This window comes from Plasmopara halstedii (assembly GCF_900000015.1).
Source record: "Plasmopara halstedii genome assembly, contig: Scaffold_289, whole genome shotgun sequence".
NCBI classification, from domain to species: Eukaryota; Oomycota; class Peronosporomycetes; order Peronosporales; family Peronosporaceae; genus Plasmopara; species Plasmopara halstedii.
Window position 1 is genome coordinate 348,042 of NW_020187210.1, and position 18,200 is coordinate 366,241.

At 45.3% G+C, this 18,200-nt stretch overlaps 7 protein-coding genes across 7 annotated transcripts; 2 read left to right on the plus strand and 5 right to left on the minus strand.

Moving 5' to 3' along the window:
- Positions 1 to 1,730: 1,730 nt before the first annotated feature.
- Positions 1,731 to 5,010, minus strand: PHALS_05355 (subunit of the ccr4not complex; the record flags this gene model as incomplete). The annotated part of the gene is made up of 8 exons (XM_024722917.1): positions 1,731 to 1,874; positions 1,938 to 2,044; positions 2,103 to 2,241; positions 2,314 to 2,433; positions 2,497 to 2,604; positions 2,670 to 2,858; positions 2,927 to 3,047; positions 3,167 to 5,010. The coding sequence occupies 8 exons, from the start codon at positions 5,008 to 5,010 to the stop codon at positions 1,731 to 1,733; spliced, it is 2,772 nt and encodes a 923-aa protein (XP_024573945.1).
- Positions 5,011 to 5,138: 128 nt separating this feature from the next.
- PHALS_05356 (serine threonineprotein phosphatase 4 catalytic subunit) lies at positions 5,139 to 5,745 on the plus strand (the record flags this gene model as incomplete). The annotated part of the gene is made up of 4 exons (XM_024722918.1): positions 5,139 to 5,228; positions 5,299 to 5,348; positions 5,404 to 5,500; positions 5,578 to 5,745. 4 exons carry the CDS (start codon positions 5,139 to 5,141, stop codon positions 5,743 to 5,745), a joined length of 405 nt encoding a protein of 134 aa, XP_024573946.1.
- A 106-nt stretch (positions 5,746 to 5,851) lies between these two features.
- On the minus strand, positions 5,852 to 7,162 carry PHALS_05357 (uncharacterized protein; the record flags this gene model as incomplete). The annotated part of the gene is made up of 3 exons (XM_024722919.1): positions 5,852 to 6,175; positions 6,247 to 6,335; positions 6,415 to 7,162. The coding sequence occupies 3 exons, from the start codon at positions 7,160 to 7,162 to the stop codon at positions 5,852 to 5,854; spliced, it is 1,161 nt and encodes a 386-aa protein (XP_024573947.1).
- A 325-nt stretch (positions 7,163 to 7,487) lies between these two features.
- Positions 7,488 to 14,902, plus strand: PHALS_05358 (hypothetical protein F443_11726; the record flags this gene model as incomplete). Its single annotated transcript, XM_024722920.1, has 13 exons — positions 7,488 to 7,781; positions 7,861 to 7,875; positions 7,944 to 8,112; positions 8,178 to 11,221; positions 11,569 to 11,739; positions 11,807 to 12,865; positions 12,928 to 13,006; positions 13,078 to 13,367; positions 13,440 to 13,607; positions 13,670 to 13,795; positions 13,868 to 14,255; positions 14,322 to 14,722; positions 14,780 to 14,902. 13 exons carry the CDS (start codon positions 7,488 to 7,490, stop codon positions 14,900 to 14,902), a joined length of 6,327 nt encoding a protein of 2,108 aa, XP_024573948.1.
- Positions 14,903 to 14,967: 65 nt separating this feature from the next.
- PHALS_05359 (chitooligosaccharide deacetylase) lies at positions 14,968 to 15,915 on the minus strand (the record flags this gene model as incomplete). Its single annotated transcript, XM_024722921.1, has 1 exon — positions 14,968 to 15,915. The coding sequence occupies one exon, from the start codon at positions 15,913 to 15,915 to the stop codon at positions 14,968 to 14,970; it is 948 nt and encodes a 315-aa protein (XP_024573949.1).
- Positions 15,916 to 16,212: 297 nt separating this feature from the next.
- PHALS_05360 (the actin binding protein cofilin-like protein) lies at positions 16,213 to 16,804 on the minus strand (the record flags this gene model as incomplete). The annotated part of the gene is made up of 3 exons (XM_024722922.1): positions 16,213 to 16,372; positions 16,448 to 16,716; positions 16,802 to 16,804. 3 exons carry the CDS (start codon positions 16,802 to 16,804, stop codon positions 16,213 to 16,215), a joined length of 432 nt encoding a protein of 143 aa, XP_024573950.1.
- A 184-nt stretch (positions 16,805 to 16,988) lies between these two features.
- PHALS_05361 (FOG: Armadillo/beta-catenin-like repeats) lies at positions 16,989 to 18,173 on the minus strand (the record flags this gene model as incomplete). Its single annotated transcript, XM_024722923.1, has 1 exon — positions 16,989 to 18,173. One exon carries the CDS (start codon positions 18,171 to 18,173, stop codon positions 16,989 to 16,991), a length of 1,185 nt encoding a protein of 394 aa, XP_024573951.1.
- Between the last annotated feature and the right edge of the window lie 27 nt (positions 18,174 to 18,200).

Consider the following 18,200-nt stretch of genomic DNA (forward strand, 5'->3'; position numbering starts at 1 on the left):
GGGCCCTGCTACCCTATACCGCTTTGAGGCTCAACAGAACTCAGTTCTCTCCCAGTAGGGCGCCCCACGCCTTCTGGGCCTTCTCGTTTCTCCGCGACAATCCAGGCTGATTAGAAGCGGGACGTCGGTTTGACGAACCTTTACGCGCCTCGCGCAAGGACAACCCGTCCGAAGACGGGTGTCTCTAAAAATAAACATCGTTGGGTGTTTACACATTGCCCAGCAGCTCGGAGATCTCCCTCCTCCTTCACAGCATAGCTGAATTCAATTGACTCAGGCCCGCTCGACGAGCTTTGAGGGTGGGCCTTCCGACCAAGTCGTGCCGACTTGAAGTTGAATTCGGCATTCAATGCCACGCTCACCGCTTATTCAAAAGATGACGGATGCACAAAGAGGACTTCCATTCTGGCCACGCCAGTGTGGAGGCCCTCCATGGTCCCTGCGACCGCCTCTGGGAGAGGATCTGCTGCGATCCTGGCAATGAGAATTATCAACCCTTGAACACAGTCCGCCAACTCCTTCTTGCCCTGTAAACGCGATCGCACGCAATATGCCTGATTTGGCGGTGAGAACACTCGCAAAAGCTGCAGCTTCAGCAACTTTCAGGAGGGTAATGTGCGGTGCTTCGATTAAAGCACCACACGCACGACCCCCGAGCCTGGAGTTAGCTAGCGCCACGCGCTGTTGCTCGTTTCGGAGCAAGGCGGATGCCATAGCCATCTCGGCCTCTCTCATCCAAACCAGGAGATTACGTCGACAGCGGCTGTGATGCTACCGTCGACGCTGACATCTTTTGCTTTAAGTTCTCTAACAGAACATTTTCATACCTTAAAAATGACTTGAGGCGCGCACTTATGGCCTCGGACCCTTGCGCAACGAGGTACTCCGCGCAGTAGGGAAATCAGCTTATTAAGCCCGTCCTGCATGCCCTGGGGCAAATAGGAGTATTTCTGTATGCTCACAGAGAATCCGTCGTAACGACTCAGGCGTAGATTGACTACGAGATCTACCAAGTGCAGTGGGGTTGCCGTAGCTTTTTGCTTAGAGGAAGATAAGCTTAGGTCACCAACCTTACGATCTTTCCAAAAACCAGTACGAGTGTAGCGGATCAGGAGTAAACATCGCGTCTGTGTTCTTGGTCGTGCAACCCTATCAATGACAATGCGCTGCGCAGTACTCGTTTATTGAGATCTTGGGCTGCGCTTACCTTGAAGCCGCGGACGTTCTCGGAATCAGCGAGGCTGGGTGTCTTTTGCGTTCTCGACACAGGGCTCATTGAGCAGAGAATTCGTGAAGAAGGTCTTGGTGATGTTAGCCACGCGAGCCTCGTTCGAGGCGACAGTTGAATGTGAACTGTAGGTGTTCACAGCGTGATGGGGGATAGTGCAACAAGGTTGCAAGTTCTGGTATGAAGGGTCTGGACTGTCAGTAGTTACATGTTTCACAATGTATAGAGGAAAACCTAAAAATGTTGGCGGCTTTGCCGCAAATAAAACCCAAGAAACTCAGATTACGGTTTAAACGGAAGAGTTAATGAGCCTTGGGTTTAAGGTTGTAATTACTCTTGGAGTAAGATTCTGTACACTCTTACTTGTTCTAAGTATAGAACAAAAGTCACAGACCTTTACCAAGCTTCCTCTAAGCAAAAGAGCTACAGCGGCCCCGCTGCAGATTTGATTTGTAATGCAACCTATTCTAAGTCATGTTAGTGTAACGTACGAAATACTGCTTTAAGCGGACTTTTCTGTAATCCATGGAAGCTTTTCAAGGTCAATGTTCCCACCAGATAATACAATACCAATGTTAGTGACTTTTGCCGGCAGTTTGTTCGTGAGGACAGCTGCCGTTGCAACGGCGCCACTAGGTTCCACGACCTAAATCAGATTGAAAAAAATTAACAATAGCTTAGATTTACTGTTCAGCGATACAATTCTTACCAACTTCATGCGTTCCCAAATAAGCTTCATGGCCCACACAATTTCGTCATCGGTGACGAGGAGAATATCGTCCACGAAATCGCGCACAATGGGCCAGTTGTTATCACCTGGAGTCGATAGTGAGCGTCAATGCAATTTTACTTCTACAGCCCACGAACTCCATACCTAAAATTGTTCGAAGCCCGTCAGCAACAGTATTGACGGGAGTTGAATGGCCCATCAGCTCACGTTTTTGAAAAGAGTTATAAGCATCAGCTGCACCGGCAGGCTCTACGGCAAAGACCTTAATACCAGGTTGAACAGACTGTCACGCAATAACATCTTCGCATGACTGCTTCATCAAGTTTTGAAACCAAGAAATTGTAGATGTGCATACCTTGGCAGCCATAGCAACACCCGAACAAAGACCGGCACCCCCAATAGGTACAACGATAGCATCTAAATCAACGCCATATTCCTGCTTCACTTGCTCCAGTATTTCTAATGCAATTGTGCCCTGTCCACTCATGACATCAATATCATTGGAAGAGTGCACAAAGTAAGCACCAGTTGCCTCAACTATCTCATTTGCAGCCTTTGCACGAGCCTCGTTAGTTGGTTCACACAGAACTATGTCAGCACCGTAGCCACGAACAGCGTTCTGCTTGACACTTGGCGAATTTTTAGGCTGCAAAGCATAAATGTCTGAGTTCCCTCAACTTTTGAAATTAAAATAATACAACATCGTCATACCATAACAATCACTGCCTTGCAGTTGGCATCTCTAGCTGCAAGACTCAAGGCCTGTGCGTGATTGCCGCTCGAGTGCGTGATAAATGTTGTGTTCGTCATGTTCTCTTGCTCTGTCTCGTGCAAGAACTTCTTGACTGCATTTAATGCGCCACGATACTTAAAAGCTCCGACTTTTTGAAAATTCTCACACTGTTCACAACAACAATAAACTCAATACATACGCGATACAAGCTAACTAATTAGCCTTATGAAAATACCTTAAAGAACAATTGTTTTGGGGTCGGGCTCTTTTCATTGACAATCATTTCAAGAGCGTGGCACTTTTGTACTGGCGTGCGGTGCGCATGACCATCAATACGAGCAGCAGCTGCCAGCACACTGGTCAACGAGATGGCGTAGTCAGACATCAACAGCGATTAATTCAAAAAATAGACTGTAATTTACATTTTCGAAAAAGCGACAAATAGAAGAAGAGCACGAGTTATAATACTGGTTACTGCAGCTCATCTTCAAGAAAACTGTACTCAAATGTAAACTCTGTCTTGATCCGTTGACACCAGCCAGTCTCGTAGTCAAAATAGACAAAAGTGCCCTGTTCGTAGTCCTCTCCTGTCACTTGTGGCTCTTCATGACGCTTAAACCATGTCTTGTACTTCTTGTGATAACCCCAAGTCCGTCGCTTGAGCTCACGAGCAGCCAAGTACTGTTGATATGAGCCCTGCTGGTAGTAGAAGATGAAAAATAGCGTGTCGACATCCAATTTCTCGAAAATAGGAGCACTAGAGAATAATGGGGACGGCGAGGCTGGAAAAGACGAGGGTGTGGGGTATAAATTGCGTGGAACGTAACGGTTGACCTTTTCAGAGTCACGGCTCTCGGGAATGAAGTGAAAGCTTTCATCAATCAACCGCAAGACCTGCTTCTGTTCTTCTGTAAGCTTGGGTGAATTCTCTGGCCGAGAATTTGACGCTGCCACTGTAGGCGGTGACGCAGCAGATTCAGCTCCAGATAGAGTAGGAGCTGGTACAGCTGCTGGTGCAGTTGTTGAAGAGTTCGTAGATGCACTTGGCGAGGGATTAGGAATTGGCGGTGGTAATGAGGCAGTTGAAGGTGAAGGTGATGGACCTGAAACTGAAAGCTTGGCTGGTGCTGGTGACGCAGACGACGACGACGAGCTCGTGCCCCCAAACTGCCCTTTTCCTACACTAGGAGATGGCGTGCGCTGTGGAGTGGGTGGTGATATCTGACAACCTGGCGTACTTACAGCTGGGGAAGAAGATACTGGGGTCGGTGCTTTACTTAATCCTTTCTCTGACGAAGAAGACCCACTTTTTGGACGCTGCGGAGTCGTGCGTGCCTTGGCCAATTTCGAGTCATCAGACTTGTTGACATCAAGTGGCGAAACATCATTCTTAGTGGCGCTAGTTGAGCGACTAGGCGTTGACGTCTTGAGATCGATAGGTTTAACCACACCAGCACGTCCAATACCTGTAATGACCGATGTCGTTACACTTTTGCGTGGTGTCTTCCCACGTGCTGATGTAGTCGTAGGAACAGTAGTCGATGCTGCGGATGCTACTACACTTGCATCCTCAATACCAACGTCCTGCTCTGTAGGAAGTGCCACCTGAAGCTGCTGTCCAAGGGTATCGAGATCAAGTGACTCGTAAATGTCATCACCTCCGCACGTTTCCATAAAGTCCGGCTCTTGATTTGCCTCCAAATAGTACTCAACATCCTCTTTTAAAACGTCCACCTGTTCTGGCTCAAGCGCCGCATTATCTAGAAGTCGATTGATTTGCTCGAGCTTCAGAATGTGCCACTTGTGCTGAGATAGTAGCTTTTCCTTTTCCACAATCTCGCTCTTGTTGCGACTGCGCCCCTTTGCTGAGTGTAGACGCTCAACATCGCTCTCAAGTGCCTCAATTTGAACATTAAATTGATTCAGACAGTCCTGAATCCATGCGTGAGATTGCTGTCGCGCTTGCTGTTCCGGGTCAAGACGTTCGACCTGTGCCAATCCTTCCTTACTATAAGCTTTAGTCTTAGTCTCCTTTTCACAAACTTTAAACTCCTCCATTTTATGCTCAATAAGTTTACGAGCATCCACGAGCGGTCGTTTGTCTTTGACATCCGAATTGCCAATCCATGTCTTAATTTGGTCACGAAAGCGCTGCAGTTTTTTAATCTCTTTCTTCAGATCGGCCTCATGCTTTTCCTTCTGATTTTGGGCAGTAGCCGCGTACACCTTGTCCCATATCTCGTTAAATACTTCCACACCTTCGCTCACCTTCTTGAGCGTGCGATCAATCTCGCTCAAGAGCTTGCGCTGGCCTGCCATGGTCACTTGTGTTTGTATATAAAGGGGGCGATTGAGCAGACTGGTTTGGGTTGGACATAATAGAAATATATTCATCCAATCACAAAGAGATTTGTACTGAAGAATCACCTAACGCTTAAGTGACGATCATGGCTAATGTGATGCTAACGAGTGAGGCGGCTAAGGACCCCAACAAGCCTTTTGCAGTGCGCGTTGAGGATGTGTGCACTAAATTTGATGTGGGTATCGTGGTTTTAAGGAGTCTAAGGGCACTAGGATAATACGTTATGATTTTGTGTGGCCGTGTAGGAGCTTGTCTCTGAGTGTTTGACGCTTGTGCAATTCGAGGAGCAACCAACGTGAGTTTAATTCTGTAGTGAATCATAACTGAGTTTCTTATTCGCTTTATTGTAGTAGTAACGAAGGCGAGATTCAAACTAGTATGGAGGATCAAGTGGTCAAAAAGCTGGAGCAGTTCAATTCAGTGTGCGACGAGCTGTACAAAGAGATAGTACGACAACACTGAAGATACGAATCGTGCGGCGGAAGTACTGACACGATTTTTGATGATTCTGATATTGCTGACAGCTTCGACGAAAAGAAAAGCTTTTGTATCTCATGGAAAAGAGTCCGAAAAACGTGGATCTGCATCGTCAAATTCAAACGGCAGGTAACTTGGCCCAAGTCGTCGGCGACTTTCGGCATTTTCTAGAGACAGGAACAGATGCGACGCAATCGAAGAGTTACATTAATTAGAAGAAAACTCATCTAATAATACAAGCTACACTGGTATTTTCATGCTAGCCGATCGGAAGTGAAAATGAGGCAGAGCCTACAACAATAAACGCAGCACTTACATGGCTTAGATCTCACTGAATGGCAGTGAAGGTGTCGTCGTTGCCTCAATAGACCGCGTGTTCGATGAAGTCGTCGTCCTTGTAGAAACTGGCGATACGAACGCGGGTGTGAGGTCTGCATCGACACTATGTTCCGACTCATCCGTCACATCAAAGTAGGGCAGGACCGAATTTGAAAAGAGGGGCGGCTCCAGAGTTGTTTTCGGGTTTATGTCATCTTCGACTGTATTTGACCGAAGCAACCATTCTAGTACGGAGCTATCGGTCGGAGAGCAGTGCATTGAAGAAGGACCCAGAGGCATTTGATGTTGCTTGGCGATGAAGTCATTCTGTCGTAAGTATAAGATATAGAAATGAGTGAATCGATGACTGTCTGCACTTAAATGTCAGCTGACGTAACCTGGTTTTGGACGAGCTGGCTTAAGTGACGAAGCTGGCCCGCAAGTCCATCAATCTTCCGGCTCAGCCTATCCTCTAACGAAGTTAAATCTGCAATTTCATGCAAATGTTAATAGTCAGCAGTGTGAGCCAAATAGTGCAGCTACTACTATCTCATTGACTCACTGACCTCGTTTTGATACTTTGGGAGGAGGCTCTTTTCCACGAATGGATGAATCTAAATTATAGGAGCTCGGATGTTTACGCTTCGACAATACGCAAATCGCATTCGTGAATACTGGTGTAAGGTCTGCCACATTGGCAGTGCACTGTTCTTGATCAACTTCAATGCGTAGCTTGAATCTTTGTCCATCCTTTCGCCGACTCACTTTTTCGAGACGAAACTGCACTAATGCCTTGCGTGATGCCGCTCGTATGACTACCGAGTCGTAGTCGTTTCCTACAAACCGAAATATTTCTTGGTCTGTGTCATCTACGCGCTTTCCAGACTCAAAAAAGAGCAAAATACGAAGAGGTATGTCAATAAAATCCTTATCTGGAGATCGCGCAGACTCTCCAAGCTCGTTAAACTCCACCAATGTCACCTCCACCTCAAGTGCATTTGCCTTACCACCTTCGTCTTTATAAAATTCAGACGCAGGCTGCTTTGTGATCACTAATCGACGTGTCCAATTCAACCGCTTAGATGAAAAACTTGACAGCGATACCGCTTCTGGTGTCGAAGCACTAGATGACGATGGAGTTGACACTGCTGTCGGCAATGTTGAGCTTAAAAGTGTCGGCGATGGCCAGCTGACAACTGCTGCTGCATCTCCTCCCGAGTGACTACTTACACTTATAAGGTCTGATAGATGGAAGCTCGACTCCTGTAGCTCTTGCTTCGATACTCTTCTAGGAGCAGCGGCAGTGATGTGCATTTTTACGCAAAGCAAGTTGCTAAATGACATCAAGTCAGTGCTTATCCCCATCAAAGATGTCGTCACTTTTGGGACGAGAAGCTGAGACCCGCGGCTAGACGGGAAGCGACTGCTAACGCTCGCACGTCAAAAGCCCATCAGCTTACACAGAACAAATGCAACTGGCAGGAGGCAACAAAATGCATCATCAATACCGATACACAATAAAAATGTAGCCATGTTTGCTCAAATGTACCGGTACTGTAACACGCAAAAGTTTCAGCCAATCAAATGCGTTGTTTCCTTGGCCAATAAATGAATTAGCTTTTTGCGTAAGGAAGACGCGATGGAGGTGCACAAGGGCGCGAGCCGCCTCCTAACATGTGCGCGTCTGGACCGTGAGAGTGATTCTCGGCACCAGAATGCCATCAAGCGTCCGCTAATAGCTAATTGGCACGAAAAAATTGGAAGGAATGGCCAAGTATATATCAGTATTAGTAGCGAGGAAGATGAAGAAATGGAAGATAAGGAACGAGAAGACGCAAGTATCGAGCAGAGTACACTAGATTTTGATGCTAGCAGAAGAAAGCAGCCTGATATTGTAACAATTGATAGCAGTAGTGACGAAGAGGTGGAATTGGTGCGAGTGAAGAGGAATCTAAGGGGACAGGAAGAGCAGGATGCTAATAACAAAAAAGAGAAAGCAAAAAGTAAAGCAGTTGATGCAAACAATGGTAAGAAGCATTCATTTATTGAAGAGAAGGAGATAGAGAGAGAAAAGCAGCTTGAGTTTGCAGTTCAGAAGCCTCAAAAACTTCCAAGACAGATTGCTACAAGAGCAAGCGTTGTGCGGAATGCGCATCATGTGGCCAAAGTACGAAAGCGCCGGCTTGGAGAGGAAGATGCTGCATTTCTGCTGTTTTATGGTCACAGAGAAACCCCCAATGCGAGTATTTTACGGCTGATTATTGGTTTGTGACGCTAAAGTATCATGAACGATTAAGTATGACTTATGACTGTGCTGATGACTGTGCAGAATTAATATCGACAGGGGTGGGTGCGCCAAACAAATTTTTGTCAAAATTTATTAAATACTTGCTTTGGTGCAAGCTTAGCTCAACGGTAGATGCGGGTCTGGCTTATGAGCGTCTCGTGCAGTCTGAGTGGACAAAAATTGTCTTCAGCTGTCCTGTACCACCTCACCGTCGGAGATCAGGCCCGATGCCTCGTCCAACTCTATTGACACGACCCATCACGATTACAGTGCAGCCATTACAGTTGGTACGGAAACAGCCGCAACGTCGCAGTTTGTGCGTGTCAGTTAAGGCCAGTAGCGCCAAGAATGGGGATAAATGCGAGTCGGTGGATCTATATCCGACGCCAGACGAGAATATCGAGGATGTAGCAAAGAGATCGTCTGAAAAAAGTTTGCGCTCCAAACCAGTCTCGAAGAGTCCCAAAAAGAGCACAAATGCGGCTCAGACAAAGTCTCCTCGAGGTGAAGTGCGTAAACGCCCACTCAACTCAACAAAAATTGGTACAATGATATCTAGTAATGCACACACTGGTCATATTGACACTTCATCACCACGAAAACATCAGCGTCGTGATGATAGAGTAGCTTTACCGCTTGTAAATCCGCGCCAAGTTGTGCAAGCCACGAGTCTTAGTGCTCAGAGTATCAGTCAAAAGCTTATGGAGCCTCTGCCATGCGATTGTCGGATACTAGGGGAAAACTGGAGTCTTCCTTACGGCTGGCGACCAATTGGTCACGACCAGGCTAGGTCTTCGCTAATGGTAACTTGTGTAGAAGTAAATCCGATGCTGCGGATGACTGCGGATGAGATTGCTCTACACATTGCATCAGTTCGTCGAGAAGGCCGCTTTACTAGTTTTGAGAAGGTTACTGAGATTTTATTGAAACTAATGTCGGATCCACGTAATCGACACGGAATTTTTAATACGCCAGTGGATCCAGTGGCTCAAGACTTGCCTACTTACACATCGATCGTACAGCGTCCAATGGATCTTGGTACCATCAAATGCAATCTCTTTGCTGGAAAATATCTCGAGCTTGACGATCTTGTTTCCGACGTTCGTTTAGTGTTTGAAAACGCAATGCTATTTAACCCTGCTTCACACTACGTCCATGTCGATGCTGAAATTCTTTTGAATCGATTTAATGAATTATTAACGGCGGAACAAAATCGACAGCTGAAACGACAACGAGTGCAGCATTCTTGTTTAGTATGTCGTGGGAACTCATGTATTGTTTGTCACCAGCAATGCCTAGAAACCACTCCACCGCATTTGCAGTGCTCTGGAGGCTGTACTACTGAGATCCGTAAAGGTTCAGTATATTTCATAACCGAAGATGGTACTCGTATTTGGTGTCAGAAGTGTAAAGCTCGTTTGACGAGGGATCACAGCTCGGCAGATCGACCATGTGATAATGATACATTCGTGATGTTGAATTCTCTTGTAAAAAAGAAATGTGAAATTACGGTGGAACCGTGGGTGAAGTGTGGGGAATGTAATCGTTGGCTTCACCAGGTCTGTGGTCTCTATAATCCGGTGATGGGGGCATACGATGCACTAAAACCCCAAAGCAGAGGATCTAATGGGAAGACCTTCTTCACCAATTCATATGTCTGTCCATTATGTCGTTGCCGACGAAAGCGTGCGACCATTTCCCCAAAATGTTCAATGCGCAAAACTTTGCACGCTCATCCTGACGAGCACATGCAAACCAATTCTTTTCTCAATATTCCAAGCTGTGAATTAAGTATATTTATCCAAAAGTTTCTATGTCGTGGTCTAAATGATATTGGCGAGCACGAAGCTGCCCAAACCCTTTATGTACGGGTGTTGTCATTCCCAGGCGAATGTTTTACCGTTTCAGAGAGTGTGGTGCAGACTTTTGATGAAAATGCGCAGCTTCTCTCTCAGCTGCGGCCAGGCACCAAGACGAGCTCGCAACGTATACCTTCTCAAATAACTTATCTCTCTCGTGGTCTTTATCTATTTCAAAAGCACGAAGGAATGGAGGTTTGTCTCTTTACAATCTACGCTCAAGAATTTGGCGACAACTGTGAGCTCGAAGCTAATCGACGTGCTGTATACATCGCCTATTTGGATAGTGTTCGATATCTAAAACCCACAAGTGCACGGACGACGGCGTATCACCTGATTCTACTAGCTTACTTTGACTACATGCGGCGCCATGGTTTCTCTCGCGTTCACATTTGGTCATGTCCACCGCAAAAACGAATTAGTTATATATTTTGGTGTCGTCCATCGTTTCAAAAGACTCCTAGTGCGGAACATTTGCGTCGATGGTATAATACATTGTTACTTAAAGCAAAAGAGTGTGGAATTGTCAAGAATTGGACAACACTGTATGATAGATACTTCAAAGAAAGTGACTGTAGCGAGTTGACACCATCTGCCTCAAGTGCGTCGGTGAGTGAGAAGACAACCCCTGGAGTTTCAACTCGAGGCACTGCCGTCTTGTCTATGAATCCTAATGAGTTTGTATGGCCTGCAAACCAATTACCATCGATATTTGATGGTGATATTTTTCCTTCTGAGCTCGAACGAATACTTGGGCGCATCAAGTCCAGAAATGAAAAGCAAGAACGAGCACGCGAAAACAAGAAACTTGTGGTGTATGGCACAACTAATACTGCTGGTCGCGCAGGTGGAAAGATGAATGGCAATTTATTGTCTAAACAGGATGAAGCGACGAGTACGTCAGCGTCATCAGCATCGCAATCGGTGCAAGTTAATGTTAAACTACGCGAAGTTTTCCTAAAGTGTCAATTTGCATTTCAACGATTAAAAAACGATTTACTGGTGGTGGATCTACAAGAGGTCAATGATTTATCAAGTGAGACCCGAGAAATGCTTAGTTGCCAACCGGAGACACTTGTGTCATCCTGGTACGAGCAGGTCCCTCGTTTCTTCAGCAGTCGTTTTATGTTCCATCAATTGTGTTCACTTGCCGGCTATCAATTTGATTCACTTCGTCGTGCCAAGCACTCTACCATGATGATGGTCCATCATTTTTTCAACGAACAGGTAGCTCAACTCAATATCTTTTGCCGCGAATGCAGCCTCCTGATTACTCGTGCCAATTTTTGGTCCTGTTCAACTTGTGTACGCTTTGCATTATGCGACTTTTGTTATCGACGCCATTGCAACGAGCATCCACATCCTCTTGTCTTCGGTGCTGCTCCACTGAAAATTCCGTCTCGGATCTCGCAACTTCCACTTGAGCAGCAGCGAGAACCGCATTGAATATTAAAATTGTCAACTACTCGTGTCGTATAAATGGATCGTACTGTTCAAAGATATGAATTATTATAACTGTGTAGCTACTCAAAGTGCAATATTTATATGTTGATCATTTTCGTGACTATTAAAAGTTTATGGAGCTTACGCTCGATGCCGTTGCAAAAGACGCTTTTCGCCGCGAGTTTTTCTATCGTTGCTTTACAAATCGAGAGGTACAAGCTTTGGAGTTACGCTTTGCCTTATTGTATCGTATTCGGCAGTACAAACGCCTCGTGGGGCGACGCGACTTGCTACCACGTGCCGTAAGTTGACTATTTAGTTTATTTCTTATAATTTCCGACATTTTGTGCACAAAAAATACATAACTAGGCTAAAGACATTGTAGCATCATATTTACAGCAAGTAGAGTCAACAAACCAATTGTTGTTGCCTCTATCAGCTGAACCACTTCGTACTCGCGTGATCAATGCGGTAGAGGGAGATTACTGTCCTCTAGATCTATTTAATGGAATTGAGACGCTTGTATATGAACACATGACGCGTGAAGTATTTCCGCAATTTCTGCATAGCCAAGAATACACGAAATTGTGCGATGCTCTGAGGTCGAGACGACAAGTGCCACTTGCTCAAGTGCTTGTTGATACAAGACGTACACAATTTCTCATGAACTTTTTATCAAAAGAATATTCAGGAGAAGAAGGCAACTTGCTCTTCTGGGTGCATGTCCAGACGAGATTTTTACCATTGATTCAAACGACACTATTCTCAGTTGCACTGTTTGAAGAGGTTCAGCGCCAAGTGCGTCATGTGTTCAATCGATTTCTGGTGGGAGAGCGGGAAGTAGAAAAAAATGGTGCGACTCAAGTTCCAGAAGCTGTGCGGCGAGCGACGTTGCAGCAAATCATGAAATTGCAAAGTGAACCATTTTCTCCACCTCGTTACGCAAATTTATTTCGTGCTGCACAGGACTGCGTCTGGGAATGGCTACAAACTGTCTATCCAAAATTTTATGCTTCTAGCCTATATGTTATGCTCGTGGTGGAAATGGAAGATATCGAGTCAGACCAACAGTTACGACGCTTAAGTGAGTACGTGTTGGCGTCGGAGACGAAATGTGTTGCAGGACTTCAAGAGAGTCCAAATGAAGTAATGACGTCAAAGTGTGATGCGCATTTAAAAGCCAAGACTGTGCTTGTACCGATCAAAGTTTCTCCGTTTAATCCGTTATGGATACAAGAAACTGAATGCAAACGTTGCCATTATAATCGTGTACTTGCAATAGAAGAGTTAGCTCAACTTGGAATAAACAGTCTTTCTATTGCTTCAACAATATCGTCAAATACGCCCTGTACAGATCAAGTTGTCTTTGAGCTGTTCTGTTCTGGAAACCAGCAAGAAGTTGCTGCACAGATGCACCCAACGTATTTGGTATCGTCAATTTGTTTGTGTCAGCGATTTCTTATTGCTTATTGGTCGCATATCTTTGGCAGAACCACTGGTGCATGAATATGATGGAACCAGCTAGCGATACTATATTGTCTCCGTCTGGGCGTCCAACGAAACCGGCTGGTCAAACTGTTATCTCTCTGGCTTACATATACTGTGCTGTTTTGCTTACTGGTCCTTGGTTTTTATTACAGTACCGAAGCCTTCTTCTCACGATTTTGTCTTACCTCTCGATGAACCCAGCGAAACAACCAATTCTCGCTATCTTTACGGCGTTTGTCTTACTTTGTGGCGACAAAAATCCGCTCAAGAGAAGCCACACACACCCAATGTCAATGATCTTACTACTAGAACAGCAGATGCTGCAGTGGGAGAGCTTGTTGCTACCGCGCAATTTTATAAGCAAGTTTTTACTGTTTTGACTACCGAATTGAAGCACAAGAAAAGTCGTCGGCTGTTATTGCAACTGGCATCAAAAAAATCGGTACGATCCAAACACTGAATAAACGAAAATGTGTTATACTCACCCGACGAAAAATGTTCATCGCTACTCTAGGATGATCTCACCGCTGATACAATTACTCAATCAGTTACATCAATTTTCAACTGTGCAAGTAACGTTTATCAACTTTTATGTCCACGATACAGTGGCTTTTACTTACAGCCGCATCTACGTACGGTCGACATATCATTAAGCTCTGTATTCAAAGAGATTAGCGCTCAGGTACTTAACGAACAACAATTTGTTACCCTAAGACATCGTAACCTCCTTGTGTCTGTCGCTAGACTGTAATTAATATTTTAGCGTCAATTCTTGTTGGTAGGTCCATAATCGTGGTGTCCAATCGGTCTTCAGCTCTTGTCTCGGTCATTGAAGCTATTCGAGAATTACTCAAGCCGTTTGAATGGACGGTAAACGCCACCATTGTATTGCTCAGTCTAATCTTACGACTAACTAGAGTTCAAACTTTGAAAAATCTGCAGCATATATATTTGCCATTTTGCTCGGTGTTAATGTCCACTAAATTGCGGGATATTGGACTTTTTCTCGATTCAAACATTTCTCCATTTCTTCTTGGCTACGAAGGCATGCTTTCGTTGTCAAAAAAAGATTCAGGAATAGATCAACGGTATCGAATCCGTGAGTCATGTGATTTCAGCTTGTCATGTCTTGAAAATGTTAACACCGAGTACATAACTCAAGGAAACAGCTTTTATACGACCCACAAGGTCTCTCTGAGTCTTCAAGCTCCACTTACGGCTGGAAGGTATGAATACCCGCCAGAGCTCTTACAGACAACGGCAATAGTCATTGATATTGACTCGGACGATACGTACGTTCCGGAAAGAGCTGAGATTCCCGAGCTTCCGCGTGAGTTTATTGCTATGTCTGTGAATTTAAGTTGAGTCTCACCGTATACTTGGCGTGTGCGAACAGAGGCAATCGTACGAGAACTAGAAATTAATCTGAATCTAGCCCTTCGTAGCTCTCGCATCTCTCAAGCAGATTCTTATCTCTTCAATTCCAGCAGAAGTCGAAGCCCTCTACAAGAAATGCTCGAAAAAGCCAAGGTTGAGGGTACAAATGCGGAGATTGCAGTGAATACAAACACTCCGTCTCTGGATGATCAAGTCCGTCTTGCGTTCTTGTGGTTCCTTGAAGCGTTATTGGGCGACGTTGTATACTACTTTTGCTGTCTTCGCCAAGCCTTTGCGATAGATAATCAATCAACTTCAGCCGAAGTTGACAAATTTCTTTTGTTTGAAATTGATTCCTTCCTGGATGCCCACACTGAGCTCGGCTGTCGCGATTTCTTCCGTCAGTGCTTCCACACTGAGGTAACTTTCTCTCGAACTCTATACTCCCCCCATCTAATCACACTTATTGAATTGTAGCTCTTCCGCAAATACTTGCTGGACCAGCATATGCGGTTTACTTTTAAAAGCGTTAGCAACGACCTTGGATTCATCGAGCATACAGAGCCGCACCAAGAGCTCCTACCTGACGAATTTATCTAATTGTAGACAACAGAAATTCATTTCTTTCTGTCAAGTAAAATTTCATTGCATAATTAAGCATCACATCATAATTCTTCATGTCGTAGAGGTTTGTTGAATTCCACCAACTCATCCAAAGTCACGAACTGGAACTTGCGTGATAGCACCGGTAGGGCCGTTTTCAAGACGCCAATTGTCCATGAGCGGTCATGAACGATAATGATTGATCCACAGTCAGTGCGATTTCGCAAATACATTGAGTTGATAGTCTCGGACCGAATCTGCGCGTCGTGAGGGTAGACGCTGCCCAAACAGATGCGATAGCCGTGACGCGCTGTTATCTCTCTCATGGGTGTCGTGAACCAACCCGACGCAGGACGAATCCACTTGTTCTTCGAGTGCTTAGTTTGTTTCATAGCATTCGTTGCCGGCAGAGAAGTTTCTAATTTCTTTTCCTCAAGCAATAGCTGCTGCGTCTCCGGTGGATTTGGAATCATCAGCGTCTCTTGATCAGTCACCCCCTGTTGAAATTCACTGATGGCTCGCTCACATTCCTGTATTTTCTGCTCAAAGACGTGCAGCTCGTCTAAAATGCTAGCTCGATCCTCCGTAAGATGGTTTGCTAGTGTATGACCCTCACTCACAATTCGGCGAAGTACCTCTTCATTGCCTGGGATGTGTCCTGAAATGATAAAAAAGGTCGCTTTGATGCTATGTTCGCGTAAAATATCAAGAATGGCGGGTGTAGAAGATGATGGTGCATCGTCAATAGTAAGGGAACATATGCGTGACGTTGTACGCACGCTCCATAGCACGGACGGATGCGAGTTCCACTCAACGAAGCGCAACAGCCAACGTGGTAGCAAGTACACGGATAAGAGAAATATGCTGGAAATGACGAAAACACAAACACCTGCAATTTGCAAAAACGCTGACGCCTCGACATTGTCGACCACTTCGATGTCTTCAGCAGAAACTATAGCAAGCAATGCCGCTGCCGAGAATCGCGAGGCTACACTTGGAAATGAGCCCATCGCTACAATTGTATATAAATTGGGAAATGCTGAAATATGTTTTTAGTGTTTGTTCTATGTAACAAATCGTAAAAATTGGCCTATGGTCTGAGTGATGGTCAAATTGCCACGCAATACATTGTAGTGGAATTCCTGGAATCATCCTCGTGGATCAAGTAGAAGCATATTTCTTGCAATTGCTGAAGTGAAGACAAAGACGGGATAAAACTATCAAATGCAAGTGCTGGAATTACTTGAGCTAGACGCTCGACGAGGCAAAAAGCCGAATCCACTCTACTAAAACGCATCCGTTTGAATCTACAGAAACTTGGATACACCATCTTCGATAGACTCGAGTGACAGCTCCGAAGCATCAGTGGCCGTAAGGTGAATTCCTACACCCATGAGGACGCGTTTAATGGCTTCCTTGGACGACGCGTACAACATTTTAGACTTGATACGAGCCGTGTCTGGTGACCTAAAATAATACCAGGCAAATTGTTAGTTTTCACAAAAATGAAAGAAAAACGACGAGCATGTTGTCGGCCCGTACCAAGAGAGAAACACAATTTTGCTTGTCGGACGGCCATCTTTAGTGGTCAAATCCAAATCCACAAGAGCGTATCGGCAATCATTTGTGATCTTCGCAAGCTTGTCGGCCATGTCCTGATACGACTCGGAGCTAGGACCCGTGGATTCAATCACAATCTGAGAATCATCTTCGATCTTGTAAATGAAGTAACGGTAGTCATGCGGGGCGCGTTTTAGCTTAAAGTCGTTAAACTGCGTAATGACCTCGTCATCAACACCAACACCTGATGACTATGAGCGAGAAAGGTGAAGCAGCAAGCATCAAACAATTAGCGAAGAAAGTCACACGTTGGATGAGGCATAAAGTGCCACGTACCATACTGAACTAATGGACTGAGCTGGCTGAGTCTTGAGATGAGATTTGGTGAGTGTGAGAAAAATTGCTCCCCCTCGGAAAAGTGTGAGCATATTTCATTTATATAATAATTACCTAACAGATTTAGATGTCCACCAATGAATAGAGGTCAGCCCCCCCGAATTAAGTGCACCACCTTAACTAAAAGCTATACCTGCCGCTGTACAGCTGCCAGCGCCACCTGTGCGCTCTTAGCCAGCATCGAGTCCTCACCTTGGATAAGTGTGTGGAGACGTTGCGTGGTAGCAGGCACATTAAGCAGTCGTCTCGCTTCAGGATGCGCCGCCACCACAGCAACTAACTTGGTTGTGTGCAGCTGGAGTGGCACCATCTTAGTCTGCAGCAGTTGATTGATATTTGCTAGTCCCTTATTCGCTACGATCTGTCGCTTAATCTCATCGTGTGCTGCTAAAGTCATGAGTGCTCCAGCACTAGAAGCCTCTACCATTTGCTGTTTGTCATTCAGTAACATGCACAGTCGCGGCACTACTTCACTGTGTTTGACAACCGCCTTGCGCACCTTGTCCATAAAGCCTAGCGCTGCCAAAGCGTCACAAGATGCGGTTCTCACTTCATGGTTTGGAGAGTGCAGTTGCTTATAGCATTGAGCTATAACCCCTAACTCCAGTGCGTGATTCGTGGTATCGTTCGTGCCATCGTTTACTAAATTCTTCAACAATTTAAGCGCACAAATTCGTAGTGCGTCGTTCAAACGGTGGCTTTTAAGATGATCAAGGACAACTGAGAGATATCCCGCACTTGTCAAACGACGAGCTCTAGTGAAGGAACCAGTTGAGCTCAAGAGCGCATGGTAAAGGTGTTCACATGTACGTTTACTGGACGCAGCGGCGAAGACAGGCTTAATGCGAGTGATAATTTCATCCTTCAGTATCTCCGAGTGTGCGCATACAGACATGGCCATGACACTCAAAACTCTTGCAGAAAGTTCTTGCACTTTGATCTCGCTTTCGGACAATTGTGTAGATCGATTGGTCTTGCCTTCATCAAGGCCGATGACGATCAAACTTACGACAAGCTCTAAAATACCATATTTCATATAGATCACAAGCTCTTGCGGCAATGCTAATACAGTTGTCAATGCCTCTAAAACGCGACAACGTAGCAAAATATCACCTTCCACTAATGCATTCAGGACGTGAGGATGATTGTCAAAGCCGAAGGCCTCGCTGACTCGTTCATATGGTATGTCATTAATTTCACCTTTAGCTGCTACAAGCGTAAGATGCTGAGAAGTTGAGCGTTTCTTGGATAGCGTCAAGCTCTGAGACTCAGAGGCTTTAGCTGACTTGATTAATGCATCAATCGTAAACATTGTTCCTACTACGATAATACTAAAGAA